General features: G+C 45.3%; 1 protein-coding gene across 7 annotated transcripts in view; it reads right to left on the bottom strand.

Annotated features, from left to right (window-relative positions):
- The window catches only part of Hth (Meis homeobox homothorax), a 570,441-nt gene that overhangs the window by 400,434 nt on the left and 154,681 nt on the right, over nt 1-15,326 (bottom strand). For all 7 annotated transcript variants that reach the window (XM_078179825.1, XM_078179826.1, XM_078179828.1 and 4 more), the window contains one exon: nt 2,425-2,554. In XM_078179825.1, coding sequence (XP_078035951.1) covers nt 2,425-2,554 — 130 coding nt within the window. The remainder of the gene's footprint in view (nt 1-2,424; nt 2,555-15,326) is intronic.

The following is a 15,326-nucleotide window of genomic DNA, read 5'->3' as shown; positions in this document are numbered from 1 at the left end:
TATTACATTACAAAATATTATAAGAATATTTAAGAATATTTAAAGGGTTAAGAATACAAAATTGAAATCTCAGCTTTATCTCTTAAATATTTTTTCAAGGGTGCACATTTACAGATGATTCTTTATACCTTTTTTCCTTTGTTATGTTTTTCCCTTCCATATTTCAGTTTGTTGTAACTATAAGAAAAATTTAAGATGTATTCAATCTCGAAGAATGTAAAAGTAGAATTTTTTATTCATGTTCAGGAGATTAATGTATAGTATGGAACAAATCGACGAATTTTTAAGAAGTTTCTGGTAAACGAATTTTAATAAACACGTTCCAGTATTGCAAACAAGAACAAAATCTTTCGGCAAAGATTAACAAGAATCGCTGATCGGGAACACTGATGAAACCCTGAGATTTTCAGGCTATTGAAACTAGAATACTTCTGCGATCTCGCTGCGAACTGGATGTGGATTTTCTATTGAATCGTATCAGGTATCATAAAAGCAACAAAACTGTGTAAACTGCGATCTTATAACTGTTAATTACCATTACAAATCAGTCGATTTCTCTTGCTCGCGACGCGTCTCTGAACATACGATTTCCTCCACTATATCATCCCGTATCCAGTACTTTCTTGTAATAATACTACTTACGCGTCAGGCTTGTTAATCTATTTGCGTAAACCAACAGGTATCTCGTCCGTAAATAAATAAATAGATAGATGGACAGATAGATAAGTAAGTTGTATACGAATGACGTCGACTTCCCGGAGTAATTTCTAGACTAGCAGCGGGACGAATAAAAAAAAAATGGAGCATTTGCTACGCCAATGGCGACGGGTTGCTCATTAGCCCCGACGCTGGCGTTGCCGCGGGTTTGATGGTGTTGACGCGCGCGCGCGCGCGCGCCCGCGTCGGTGTTCGTAAAATTTGAAGGGCGTGCAGAAGCTCCGTGGGGTCTCGACGAGTCGCGTCTTGATTGTCCTCAACCCGTTGCTCGTCGCGTGATATTGTCATTAGCCCGCCTAGCCCATGAACGGTCGCCTCTTTCCACGAGCGAGACCCACTTAGGCTGCGCTATCGATCGGTGTCGGCGGATCGATTCGAGAACTTCTCACGGGTCGTCGCGATCTCGAACCGTTTCCGTAACGTTCGTGCGAAGAGATCGTCCCTTTCGTTAATAGAAAGCTCGGGAAGAAAGTGTACCGTTGTCCGTTTGTTTCACCGTGTCGCCGATTATTTAAAGTAGAACAAAATGAAAGTGTCGATCGTGTCCGAGGCACGAAGGTGCGCGGGAACTTGTTCATCGATTTTTCAGCGAAAGCAGAATTCGGTTTCCGCGAACCGGTCCATAAAAAGCCGATGTTTTCGCAATCGCGGTTCGATAACCGTCTCGATTCAGGCGAAGCGAAAGATGCGACCGAACAGCTCGTATAATTTCCTACCGATTAATGGAGATTGAAACCCGGAAATGGAGTAGCCGCGAATGACAAAGCACCGACACCCGTTTCTACCCGAAATGAAATCGACCCGCGCGAAATATACAACCTTCTATTTCGGAAAACTTGCCGACAACTTTCGAGCGATGATTATTAACGTCCTTGGATACTTTAGACGGAATTGCACGCAAACTAGACGAAAGACTAATTTTCTGTCGGCATATATTACATGCTGTAATAAACGTAGGAGAAAGTAGCTCTAACGACCTAACCGTAGTAACTGAGAAAACTTGAAACGATTGCATTCTGGACATTCTGGAGTATACGCTAATAAAATTAATACTTCATCGAAGGTCGCGTAAATTCGCCAATTTTTCATTACATTAAGAACGCTCTTTGGCAACGCGATATAAACAGCCAACATGAATACAATAGAACCCGAAAGACTAACACATTTTAGTATAATTGAATTGGATGCTATCCAATATATCTTCATTCCCAGAAGAACATGTGTCTTAGCACAGTGCAAGCCCATGATGATCTATGTAATTCAACTACCGAATTCACGGAATAATAAATATCCTTCATCCACTTAGCACGACTCGCCGTGCGAAAACCATTAAATCAAACGTTACAATGAAACCTCTGGACGAAATAAACGTGTTATCGATAGAGCATCTATCGGTTGAACCAATCGATTGTTAAAGCTAATAAAACCAGATTGTGCGAACGTAATGCATATTTATATAAAATATAATAATGAAAAAATTAGATTAAGCAAAATAGCATTAACTGGCAAAAACTCTATTTCTATTGTTTGGGAACAATGTAAATTTTTTTGTGAGCTCCAAACGCACTGTATTCTATATGCTACTTGGCATGTTTAATTAATAAACAGTGATAATGATTAAAGCGAGCCAAAGATGTCCTGAACGATAGAACTTCCGGAGGATCAATCTACTTTCTCCTATGGGATAAAATGAAAGGTGAAACTCACCAGGGTCCGAGGAGTCCAGGCTGGTGGGTGCTTGTTGGCTGAGGGGTCCAGGCGTGCCCCCGCTGCCGGGGCTGCGAGCGTCGTCGTTGCCACCCGCGCCGGGGTACGAGAGCGACGAGGAGGGTGGCCTCTGCAACAAAGAAAATCGGCGGTCGTTACAAGTCGCGTTCGCTTGTCCATAACACTTTCGATTTCGCCGGGGGCCGCGTAAGAGGCGACGCGCGATCGTTCCGCGATCCCGATCGAGGCTCGTCACGTTCGGTGGCTGGTTCGATGCCTGTGCACGACGATCCTTGGTGTACACGGTCCCGTTGCGCGTCCACGGAATACCATTTGACGAGCCCGCGCGCGGCACGCCGGCCGATTTCGATCTCGATTAAAGACGGAGCACACGTACCACTCCTCGAAAATGCCCGCGGCATAAATGATTCGGCGACGCGCGCGTCCTACAAATCGACGCGACGGGGGCCCCGCGGCCGAGCGGAATATTCGCTACGCGCTCGGTTATTCCGCGGGTGTAGGCCGTGTGATAATCACGGGTCCTCTCTCCGCACGGAGAAAAAACGGCGAGCAAAGCGCCGCGCGGGACCCGTGCGAGGAATCGACGATGCCCGCCCGGTTTCGGGAACGGGCCTAATTGTTCCACGCCCGGGCTCCCCGTCTTTCGCACCCGCTGAAGGATTTTTGTTTCGGCCGGACTCGAATGCTCGACGCTGGGCACGTCGGACAACTCGCGCCGACCTTATCGGGTATTTTTGCTTCATTAGTTTGCGATTTATTTAACGCCTACCGGTTCCGACGAGGTCCCCGCATAGTTCCAGGATGCTCGGAATTGGTTCACGAAACTCGAGGCTCCGGCAAGAATTTACTCTCGACGGAGCAAGATATTTTTAATTTTGTTTGTCAATTTGACTTCGTGTCATTACAATAGTAATGGTACATTGACGTCGTGTCGCTATAACAGCCTAATTATTTCGATGTGAATTTAATGGCGATTCTATATCAAATTGACTTCGTACCAATATTGGTGACTTAAGGTGAAATTGACTCGGTACCAATTAATGGTGATGACTTTACGTCAATTTCGTATCGATAGTGATACCATTATTGTTATAGAGTTTGTTTTATGTCAAGTCAGCATTATTAGAAAGGGTTTATTCAAGGTCAGGACATCACAATTGATACAGTGTCACATTGGCGTCGCATTATCACTAAAGATATTAAAATAATCATGACCGCTTACAGATTAAGGTACCTTTTGATATGAAACGATTATTAAGAATGATAGATCACTTAGATCAATAGTAGTAAAATTAATTCGAAAAAATAAATCAATAATAAACGCAAACTGAGTTTCTATAAGCAATTGAACGTTCAAGTAATTGTCGAGACTAAAAGGATGCTCGTGTCATGTGATCGCTCCAATAGGCATCTTTAATCATTTCACAAAATTGCGAAATTCCAAATGCAGCAAAATAAAAGTGTATTTCATTATGGAAGTATGGGTTTCTATATCTAGCTCCGAGCAAGGCTAGCCTACACACAAGAGCGCGAGCCTTTACCGTTCGACTCTATAAATCGGATCGCGATTACGCGGAGCAGACACGGGCATTCCTATTTTCCTTACGTCATCGGTATGTCCGATCGAGGAATCGCCGGTACGATAAAAATTAACTGAAAAACCGATGTTGTTGCTACGCTAGAAAGATCGCGAATTCTCGAACTGGCCGAAGTGAAGCTGTTTAAATCAGATATCTCCATTCGACAGAAAATGTCCGCGCCGCGCGGAATTTCAATGTTCGTCGCCGCATCTCCAAGGTGAATAACAGCGGTCGCGAAGAGAGAGAAAGAGAGAGAAAGAGAGAGAGAGAGCCGGACGGACGGCTAGCCGGGTCGGGAAGTCTCGACCGGTCTCCTCGTCGACGTTCCACGTCCTCGTTATGCGTCTCCGCGCAGGAAGGTCCTATAGATTTGACCGTGTAACGATTTTAACCAGATACGAGAGCAGGCAATCGAGAGAGGGAGCGAGTCGGTATATTATCGCGAAGATGACGCCTATGACAGCATGTGGGAGTAGCTGTCACTCATTGTTGCTCCGGCAGACGTGATATATCCAGACATTTCGCTTCGTGATATCAGCCACGGGATTCTTATCCTATGACCTCGAGCCGCGATCGATATCGAGATTTTCGCCTAAGTGAGTGTTCCGGCTGGCTGGAATTCAATTGCAGAAACTATCCTATTTAATTTTCTACGTTCCGCCTATCGGAACATCGTCTGCAAACACAACGATCGATTTACCGTGAGAGTGCTGTAGCAATTTCTTTTTGGAAATTATGCGATAATCTTTTGCCGATGAATTCTGACGTTCGAATTGAAACTTTGATTAAAATAAATCTCGATGAAATTGTTCAGCGTCGACGATGGCAGGGAAAACTCGTAAACTATGAATTTGTAAAAGCTTGTTGATCGGTCCGGAAACGTGTTCGGATGTATTTCGCATCGCGAAGATTTGATTCGTGACAAGCGCGGCGGCGGAATTCGATTTCCAAAGGAGCTAAATAATTCAGCCGCGCGCGATTTAATTAACTCGAAATAATTCCCATCCCCGAACGTCTTAATTTTCATTAGACGGCTCGGCAATCACTTGTCCCGGACACGCAGAGGATATACGTCGAGCGAGCGAGTACAAGAGCGGTAACAAGCGAAGGGGGGACATTAATAATGCATCGGTTGTCGCTGGATTGCTTCCTACTAGCACCAAGTACGAAACAAAGGGCGCTGGTTGTCATTGTCACCTTCGAGGTGAAGATCATCTTGTTGGCCGCAATCGTTTGAATCGAGTAATTGCGTGGAAGACGCCGGGCGTGCTGATGAATCGATTGCACGTTCTTATGTCACCGAAACGTGAACGGATTTACTGTCGATTCGCAACCGGGGACCATATCCCATAACCAACGATCGTCCGTGTAAAAACCAGTTCTACTATTTCTGGTTCTGCCACGTTATTTTCTAACGTACGAACGCATAAATTATACTGCTTTGCATCTTTTACACAAATTATTAGACCGCGGACTTCGTACATTAACGAGAATAATTTATACAGAAAACTTTCGATTCATATCAATATTAGAAATTACATTTAATTGCCATTTCTAAATATTATTGCAAGATTGCAGATTTTAAGCACCGATTAAATGCAATTTCAAATAGCAAAAGGATTAAAAAAATTTGAAAATCACAATATATTATACTTAATCTATTAAAAAGAACTAACAAGGAACGAATTTGTTAGCTAATTTCTATTTGCTACAATTGATGTGGACTGCTTTTATTTTGCATAAAATACCACAGTCTAGTTATCATGATTTTAGTGATCGTGAAACAAGGAGAGCATTAATGTTGGACGTCAGGAACAAACCATCACTAGGCACGAACGCGATACATTTCAACTGACATTTTGATTCGATTGAACGGACGACAGTGGGATTAGAGGATAGAGAGAAGGGGGACCAAGTCTCGATCCAGATTCCGCGCCGCGAGGACACACCGGTCACGGCAGATCGACGCCGGTGACGTCACTTCCTACTAAAGCCCCGTCTCTTTTTCGTTTTTTAAATGGACAGCAAGGGTCCACTGCGTGACTTGTGTCGATGCAATGATAAACGGTTAACGGGTCGACGGGCTACGCGGTCTCGTTCCACCTCGTTGCCTCTCTCGCTCTCCTCTCTCATCTCTCGTCTCCTCGCCCGCTCGCCTCCGCCGCGCTCCGTCTACAGTCGCTCTTAAAGCGTAATTCGACAAACCGGATGTCTGGTCTGCCCCTTAAATAAATCAGTTGCCCGCATCTCATATTCCACCCCTGCTCGCTGCCGCGTTACTCCCCCACGCGTTCTCCTCTCTAACCCTGTCCACGAGGAAAAACATCGGATCGGAACGCGTCCGCGGCGTCCTGGAAAACCGAGCGACGCCGGGCCACGTTGGATTTCAGAGGAACGTGATCGGTGACGAAATTAGGGCGGCACCTAGGCGACAACACCCGGTGAAAGGGAGTTCTGGGACGTTCTTCAAGGCTCATTCAGGTGGACTGATTGTGGACCGAGAATACGTTCATTGTTCGCTCTTGTCTCGGTGGAATGCCCCGACCGATTTTGTTCACGTTTCCGTGCAATTACGTACGATTATGGTAAGGTGATCGGTAAGGTGAACTGAGTTACATGCTTTCATATTCAAATAATATGAATATTTAAAAGAGTTATGTGCAAAAATAATGAATACATTTTATACATTCTAACCTGAAGGTATTAGGATCCTTACAAATTGATTGAGTAAATTTGACATACCGATAGGAAATTGTTATAATGTCTTACATTTATTTCAAAGTTGTTTGTATCAAACTGTAACAAGTATACATTATGTATATTTTACGTTGCAATAAAAATAACGACAATTTAAATAAATTAAATAATCTTTTTATTAATATATTCATCTCACTTTTTAATTACTTCTTGCACTAATCTGTTTCGTTACTTCCATATTCCACATATTAAAAAAGTATATCGAGAAATAACGCATCGAGCGAATGGTATGAAATGAACTTGGCACACTTTTTAAATAAATAAAATGGAATAAATAAGTAAGTGTTCTAAAACCTTCTCAGGAGAGTGTATGTACTTATTATAATGAAAATAGGTGAAACTTATAAGACTTGTGCACACAAGAACAGTAAAACTGTCAATATTCTTCTGAACCAATGACGGTGTTTGCTTTCCGTCCACGTTAAACCCTTAATCGCGACATAAAACAAGCAGCTACATAAGCCTAAACGCCTAAACCTAAAAGCAACGCCATTATTGCATTTCAACAATTTCAGTAATCATCTCAGCGACCAATAATTTATCGTGCTTCTAACAAAGACTACCCTCGGCTCAATTGGATCATTGCTCCCTTTGCTCTGCAGTTCGCAGTTCCAAGCCACAGCGCGAGCGGGCGCGCGCGCGCGCGTATAACGATAGTAAATGATCGGACACCCCGCGCGTCTGGTCAGAACGAGCGAAAGTCTCCGGAGGCGGGGAACGCGTGGTTCTCGGTAGCGCGGAAAGTTCAAGGTTCGAAAGTCGTTCGGGTTTAGTGTCCGATCGCGGGTCCCGGGAGGAAGACGAATGGTGGTCGGCCGTGCGGCGTCAACGGGCACGGACGATAAATTACAATCCCGGTGGCGAAGTGGCGCCGCGATGCGCCGCGCCGCGCCGCGCCGCGCCGGTGAGTATCGCGCGACGATCGCGAACCGATGGCTTACGCCTCGAAGTCATTGTACCCACGTATTAATTGGTCGTCGTAACATAATGCCGTATAATTATGTAATTAGCGGCGGGCATTAGTCTCGCTGACTGGTTTACGGGCGAGATACGTAAATCTCCGTAATTAATTTATTGGTGCCCGGAGAAAAGCGTCGGGACATCGACGAACGAGCCGAAGAGGACCGAACGGAGCAGAGAGGTGACGAGAGGAGACATAGAGAGAGAGGAAGGGAGAGGAGGAGGAGGAGGGTATAGCGCGAAGAATGGTGCTGGCCAGAAAGAGAGGGAAGCGTAGAGGCGTCGCGCGAGCGGCCGAGAGAGAGACCGGCGCGGCGCGGCGCGGCGGCAGCGAGATTATGGAAGCGAGAAAGCATAAGTATGGCCATCGAGGCGGAGGCGCGATCGGCTGCTGCTCCTTCGGGCTCTCTGTTTCTCGGGTCGTCGAAGAGGCGGGCTCCGGCTCCGATAGCGAGGGTCGAGGGCAACGCGGCGAACGCGGCGGACGCGGAGAGGATCCGCCGAGGAGGAACAGAGATGGCCGTGGAGAAGACCGGGTTCCCTGTCCGGCGCAGTCTTGAATTTCTCGGCGATACCCGGCCTGCCGTGCCCGCGATCATAAATTACGATTTATTGCGGAGGCAGCGCCTCCGCGCGCGCGCGAACGACTATCTTACCGTTATGTCAGCACCGCACAATTATATTTACATTTCCTTGGTAATGGAATTCTAGACACGTCGCTGCCGCGAACAGCGTGTCCGGATTCTTGGGGGAGGGGTTGGAGGATTTGCTCTGGCTTTGGGGATTTAATGCGGTGCCGCTCTGACAACCATTAGCAACTCCGCTGTTTGAGTTATAGACCGCTTTGTTCGCGCGATACATCTGGAGCTGGTCCGGCCGAGGCCACTCTTTCCTCCCGATGCTGACGGAAAGAGAGAGAGAGAGCACATTTTCGGCAACGCTAGAGAAGTCTCGCCGCTGCCCTCTGTCTCTGCTAGAGCAGCGATCTTTATGTCTAGCTTACATTTGATGGCCTCTAGAAATTGTCAGAGTTTTTATCGTTTCGTTAGATAGCTGCCGTTCTCGATATTTACTTATATACGGAAAGAAATCTTGTTTTCGAATAGGATGTTGTCTGTTTGAGGTGAGATAAAATAAAACAGGTCTAGTAACAGCGGACAAGAGATGGACTCGTTGATGACTTCTAACGCAAATAAGGGATCTAGTAAAATATGGCATGTTCGAAGAGAGGAAAGTGTAAAGCATAAGTCAGAATTATGCTCACCCAATGATATTGGACAACCATGTGAAGATACGTGATCGTAATAATCAGTGTTGAACACTCAACGGATGGAACAGAGAAAATGCTGACTGGTGGAAAACGAAACGAAGTAACGGGCAATTCCAGCATAGGTAATGTTCCAAGTAGGCGTGGTTTACTTCCTGCTCCACGAGGCAATTCGTGCTGGTTCCAGAGCGTTCGTTTTCTTATCGTCGCCAATTGCGCGAGCGGTCGACGAGGAAGCGAGAGTGACGAATGCCAGAGCAATTACCGATTGACAGTCGCGTCGCCGCGTCCCAAGCCGGTCGACCTCAACGCGAAGAGGAGGCTCCGTCGGCGCGGTCGCACGGCCGCGAGAGATTTCAATTTTCATGGAACTTAATCGCGCGGGAGTTTGTACGATCCACTCGAGCAGGACCTCGAGAGTGCTGAAGAGGACTCGAGGCTCTGGGTCAAGCGAGAACGCTTCAAGAAGGTTCGGGCGAGGAAGGGTGGGCCGACACTCGACCAGCTGATGGATGTAATCAACATTCCTGCCTAATCACAATATACCTTACTCTCTTTTCCTCGAGCAGCGCGGGACCTTTCTGTCCTCGTCGAGCCGTCGGGGCCTCGACGGAGATTTGCAGACGCGTTCCCCCGGCCGACGTGTTCGTTTTAATTTGGCTGCCGTATAAATTAGACTTCCAAATGATCGAGCCGGCTCAAAAACCGCGACGAAAAACCGGGATCCTCCGTCGCCGATTTCGAAATCGAATTCCTCGATTTACAATGCGCCGGTCCCATCCCCGCCCGCCCCGCCCCGGCTACGGCTACGGCTCCTGCGGGCCACGGAGATCGCTGGGAACCGTGAATCACGCAGCGACAGCTATTTTTACGAAATTCCAATAACCGTCGGACCGGCTCGGTGTCGAAAACTCTTTAATCTCTCGCGCGACAGCGTACAAATACCGCTTAATCGGCGGCCAAGACGATTTAGATTCATGGGATTAATTGAACGGTTAAATGACTTCGTGTCGCGGGAAGCGGCCGAGAGTCGAAGAAGTCGGAAGGCGGAGAACCTAATCGTAACGCTGAAGACTGTGACTAAGGTGTAACCAAAATATGACAGCATCGAAATTCTTATGATCAGTTGAAACACGAAGTAAATAGAATCCATATGAGAGCAATATATATTTGAGACCATGGGTTTAGCAAATAAGTCTTAGATAGTAATGTATATAATTAACAACATGTAGTATCCAATTGCTATTAGTTCCTAGTTGTAAGTAATGTAATTAATTAAGACGACTTGTCCTTCGTGCGATGTTTCATACTAGATTTAGGGTAACTACATAATTACTTGCATATTTTACTGAACTGTACCTGTCAGATATCTGTATGTGTATTAAGCATAGTCTCTAAAACGTCAGTATATCTTATAACATACGATAAATTACATAAACTATATAAATTCTCAGAATATCATGCTATGCGTTACAGTTTCAAATAATTACATTCAAAAATTTCTTTGATATTCTTTATATAAAATCCAGAACTGTGATCGTCACACAGGTAGGACGCCGCTAACGAACATGTTAATAAATACACAGACCATACTTTGTTTAATTCTCATCACGGAGCCGTGCACATTCTCGGCCGATTCTCTCAGAGTTCAAGAGTCCACTCGCGAAACCGAGCGATTCTAGAGCCGAGGAGATAAGTAGCAAATAAACGGCTTCAATGGTAGCACAGATAACAATTGCTATTACTCGATGAATCCAAACGTCTCTGCCGTGAGAATTCTCGTGGAGAAAGGAGAAGAAGAAGAAGAAGAAGAAGAAGAAGGAGACGGAGACGGAGAAGAAGGCGGAGAAGAAGAAGGGGACATATAAAGCCGGTAATCTCGAGGCTGGCAGAAGGAAGAGGATTTTAAGCGACGTCGATCGAGCCAGGTTTACGCTGCGTCTACGGGGTTCGCAGGTAACGATAACGGGAGCCAGACCGCCGGTAACAACGCGGTCAAACCGGCAGCGAATACGGTACGAAGCCTCGGACTCATATCTAGTGGCACGGTGGCGGCGTTCCTCGGCTAATTGGTTTCCCGTGTTGCCCTCGTCTCCCTCGGGATAAGACGACCACGATCCCTCTGCCTCCCCTCGGCCCGGTCGCCCCCTTGTTCTATCGCGTGCTGCCTTCCCCATCGTCCTTCACGGCTTCTATTTTTTCTTAATCGACGGAAAGCCGATCTCGGTAATGAGGACGTTATTGATGATTTTGCGCGCGGCACCGATGCGGAGATTCCTGCGGCTCGGAATTTTCGCGGAATCTGGGAGACCCTTAACGGTCGCGCGCTCTCCGGCCTTGTTCTTTGCCGGTACCAATAACTACCGATTTATTGTTTGCGTGCTCCGATTATCTATTAGATTCGCCGCGGTTCAAGTACGCAGCTAGCAGCTTGTGCCTTTCAAAATATTAATCTGTTTGCCGAAATCAACGCTAAATCTACCGGGTAGTAAAAATGATTGACACGTTTGATTCTAAGCGAAGGACAACAATGAATATATTTACACTCTTTCATCGTAGAATAGAATGGGTCGGGTTGAAATTGTGCTCAGTCTCGAGACTTTCGAAACTAGGTATCTTAATGTTAAACCTCCTGTCGCACGAAAACTGAAAAGCTCGCGTGGCTTTAAAAAAATACGAGAATAATTTTATTTAGAAAACTCCCTGCCATGATGGAATCTTTATGGTTTTAACAATTTTAAACGCTCGTTCGTTATCGTTCGAACCGTGGTCGCGTTTCGAGAAAAACGATTTCGCGTCCCCGAACGGATAGGAGCGGTCGGATCGACACCTGACGACGGATTTACAATGCAAATCGCTCGGTTATCGGTCGGTGGGCGACGATCGGACGCGATCGTCCCCGTCGTGGCGACTTTAACGAGAGGGGCCGCGAATTCTTATCGCACGCGCGAACGCGCGCGGTGCTCGGACGCGAACGCGAACGGGGACCGTGCGGCGGTGGGGCGCGTGCGTACGAGACAAGCGGACTGCTAACGATTGCCAAGAGGCAGGCATCTTATCGTGAACGGCGATCGCATTAAGCGTTGGACAGTGACACCCAGCCCGGCCGCTATTATATACTGTTCGTTAGCGAAAAATAATTGAGGGCTCAGGAGCGGTGCTCGCCGAGCGACCGAGCGAGGAGTCTTCGGAGTCGTTAAAAGGGGGCAAACCGAGCGATAGAGAACCTGGAGAACGGGGACACTTGTTTGGCCATTCCGGTAGACGAGATGATGTTCTTTGATAGTTCGCTCGTCTCCGACGGTGGAGCTCGGCGCCCGTAATAAAACCGGCTAACGGTTCCTGCGCTTCCAATTATTCCACTGAAAAAATCGCTTCGATCGGACCCGTTGAAATACGAGCGCTCCGCAGCAACATATTTATAAAATGCGTCGCGATCTTTCCTTTGTCAGCGTTTCCGGGTTTATCATTTCGACTATCTCTTGAGCAGTATGTTGCTCTTCTAATTGCCAAAGATTCGAGGCCATAGATGACAATGTTTCACTAAGGTGAAATTTCAATCACGGAAATGCAAGATGGATGAAAATCGACGTGCTCTACTTCAAGTCTAGGGTCAAATTGAAATTTCGATGGTTTGTCGAACGAATAGAAGGTCAGATCATTATTCGTGAGAACCACTGTCTGACAGGGAGAGAGAAAGAAAGAGAGAGAGAGAGAGAGAGACAGAGAAAGCCGAAGAGACGAACCGGACGAACGAAGCCTTGATAGCGACCGCTCTGTCCACATATGTTAACGCATTCACACAGGCGTCGCGTGACGCATACCAGCGCACGCATACGGCGAGCACATGATCGAACGGGGGAAACGCCAAAAGCGTCCCAAAATCCGGCGGACCATGAAAACACCACTTTTCGAAACGGGAAATTGTCACCCGGGAAACGTTTCGTCCATCTGGATTCGATACGTCCGACATGGCACCATCAGCTGGAAGGGTACGCGACAGCAGTAATTCTTGCGAGTAATAAACAAACAGAAAGTCGAGGAACCTGTGTGCTATTCTAATAATTAGACTGCGGATCGTGGGATAACGCTAATACATAGTACTCCAATTCTGAAGCACGATGTTACAAATGAAACATTTATGAAAAATGTTCGATACAGTTTAAATATCTATGAGAAATCCATTATAATTTAATCGTGTATTAAAAATTCTTCCTACTATTTAAATTGCGAATTAAAAATTTACTGTGATTTAAATGTCTATGAAAAATTCTATTACAATTTAAATGTCTATGAAAAATTCTATTGCAATTTAAATGTCTAGGAAAAATTCGATTACGGTTTAAACGTCTATAAAAAATTCTAATACGATTGAAATATCTATGAAAAATGCTATTACGATTTAAGTGTCTATTAAAAATTCATAAGAAAATTTAAGCTTTTACTGGAAGACCTTCTACTTAAGAACATCGACGAGTGAAATGGAAAATGTTGCTTCGTACAAGTTGGATGCCCGTCGTCGTCGTCGTCGAAAACTGGTTATCGACGTAGGGGTTAACTACGAGTAGAACGGTCTGCATTGGGAATTTGTTTATCGCGTTATTAGACGGCGCAACTATCGAGAACCCAATTAGTCTGTCGAAGAGCGTTCTCTATCGGGGCGAGCGCGCGGAGCAAACTGGGGCAAACTCGGACATTTTCCGGGAACGAGGAAGCCGGGGAAACCCTTGGCGGAGGGTGGATCTGATACGGAGGCGCGATAAGGCGGGCCGGGAGAGTCCGTGACATGCGGTTCGCTGGCTGTCACTCGGTTTCGTCCACGTCCGGGATATTCACCGGTTGCCACACCCGTGTCACGTGCTCCCTTGATCGCGCTCCCCTTTCTCGGAATATGGATCCATATACGTAAAATGCATCCATATTTAACGAGGTCGGGCGAACCTTCGCGATGCAAATTCTTACGGGCGTCTGCCAAGGCACGTACCCAGCCGGAGAAAACTCGGAAAGCCGCGAGCCGGGGCCGCTCTTCTTGTGTCACTGTGCCAACGGTCCCGTGTGGGATCAACCATGCTGTAACCTCTGATGTGGGTAGGCTTCTTCTTTTTTTCATTTTTTTTTCTTTTTTTTTTTTATTTCCGAGGGACGGAACCGATTTCGTGCAACGCGAGGGGCTTTCACCTGTCGCGTTTCGAAACGCAACGCGACTCCGCGCGATAGAGCTCGCGCTTTTCCTATGAAAATGTTATGGACTGTTCCGCGGGATTGCTCTGCTTTTCTGGTAACCGAAACGCCACTGTATTCGGCGATCTCGTTGTCAGCGTTCTATCAACCCCTACGGCGGACCCACCCTAGGCGACGCTTCGAAAAAAAAAAACGATTTCGAATTGTTTGGAAAATTTTGTAAATCGTTGACGAGAATGTCTGACAGTAGATTCATAGGACACTACAAGCAGCTGTTTTATATTGGAGAATAAAATCTTTATTCTGAATTTTAACGAATCGTTATATAATAAATAACTAATAAATGTATCTTTACAATATGGATAATTTGAAGATCATAAAGTTTCTACTATTTTCGATATCAAGTCAGAAATTAGAAACATCCTGTTTAATTATCGCTAAAGCTCAGGATCAACCCTTTCAATGCTGAGCTAAGATCAGAAAGTACAACGGAAGAAATATTGCTTGTTATATTATCTTCATAAATTTATATTATATGAGCGTCACGCAACGTTATATTCGTGTTATAAAAATCAAATTCGCGTTCTAAATATTTTGTAAAATTCAGCAAAAGGAAACTCAACTAAAACAATTTCTTTACGATACGTCCGACATGGCACCATCAGCTGGAAGGGTACGCGACAGCAGTAATTCTTGCGAGTAATAAACAAACGGAAAGTCGAGGAACCTCTGCTATTCTAATAATTAGACTGCGGATCGTGGGATAACGCTAATACATAGTACTCCAATTCTGAAGCACGATGTTACAAATGAAACATTTATGAAAAATATTCGATACAGTTTAAATATCTATGAGAAATCCATTATAATTTAATCGTGTATTAAAAATTCTTCCTACTATTTAAATTCCGAATTAAAAATTTACTGTGATTTAAATGTCTATGAAAAATTCTATTACAATTTAAATGTCTATGAAAAATTCTATTGCAATTTAAATGTCTAGGAAAAATTCGATTACGGTTTAAACGTCTATAAAAAATTCTAATACGATTGAAATATCTATGAAAAATGCTATTACGATTTAAGTGTCTATTAAAAATTCATAAGAAAATTTAAGCTTTTACTGGAAGACCTTC

This window comes from Augochlora pura, chromosome 4 (genome assembly GCF_028453695.1).
Source record: "Augochlora pura isolate Apur16 chromosome 4, APUR_v2.2.1, whole genome shotgun sequence".
NCBI classification, from domain to species: Eukaryota; Metazoa; Arthropoda; class Insecta; order Hymenoptera; family Halictidae; genus Augochlora; species Augochlora pura.
The sequence above is the reverse complement of the archived record's forward strand: the minus strand, read 5'-3'. Positions and strand labels throughout refer to the sequence as shown.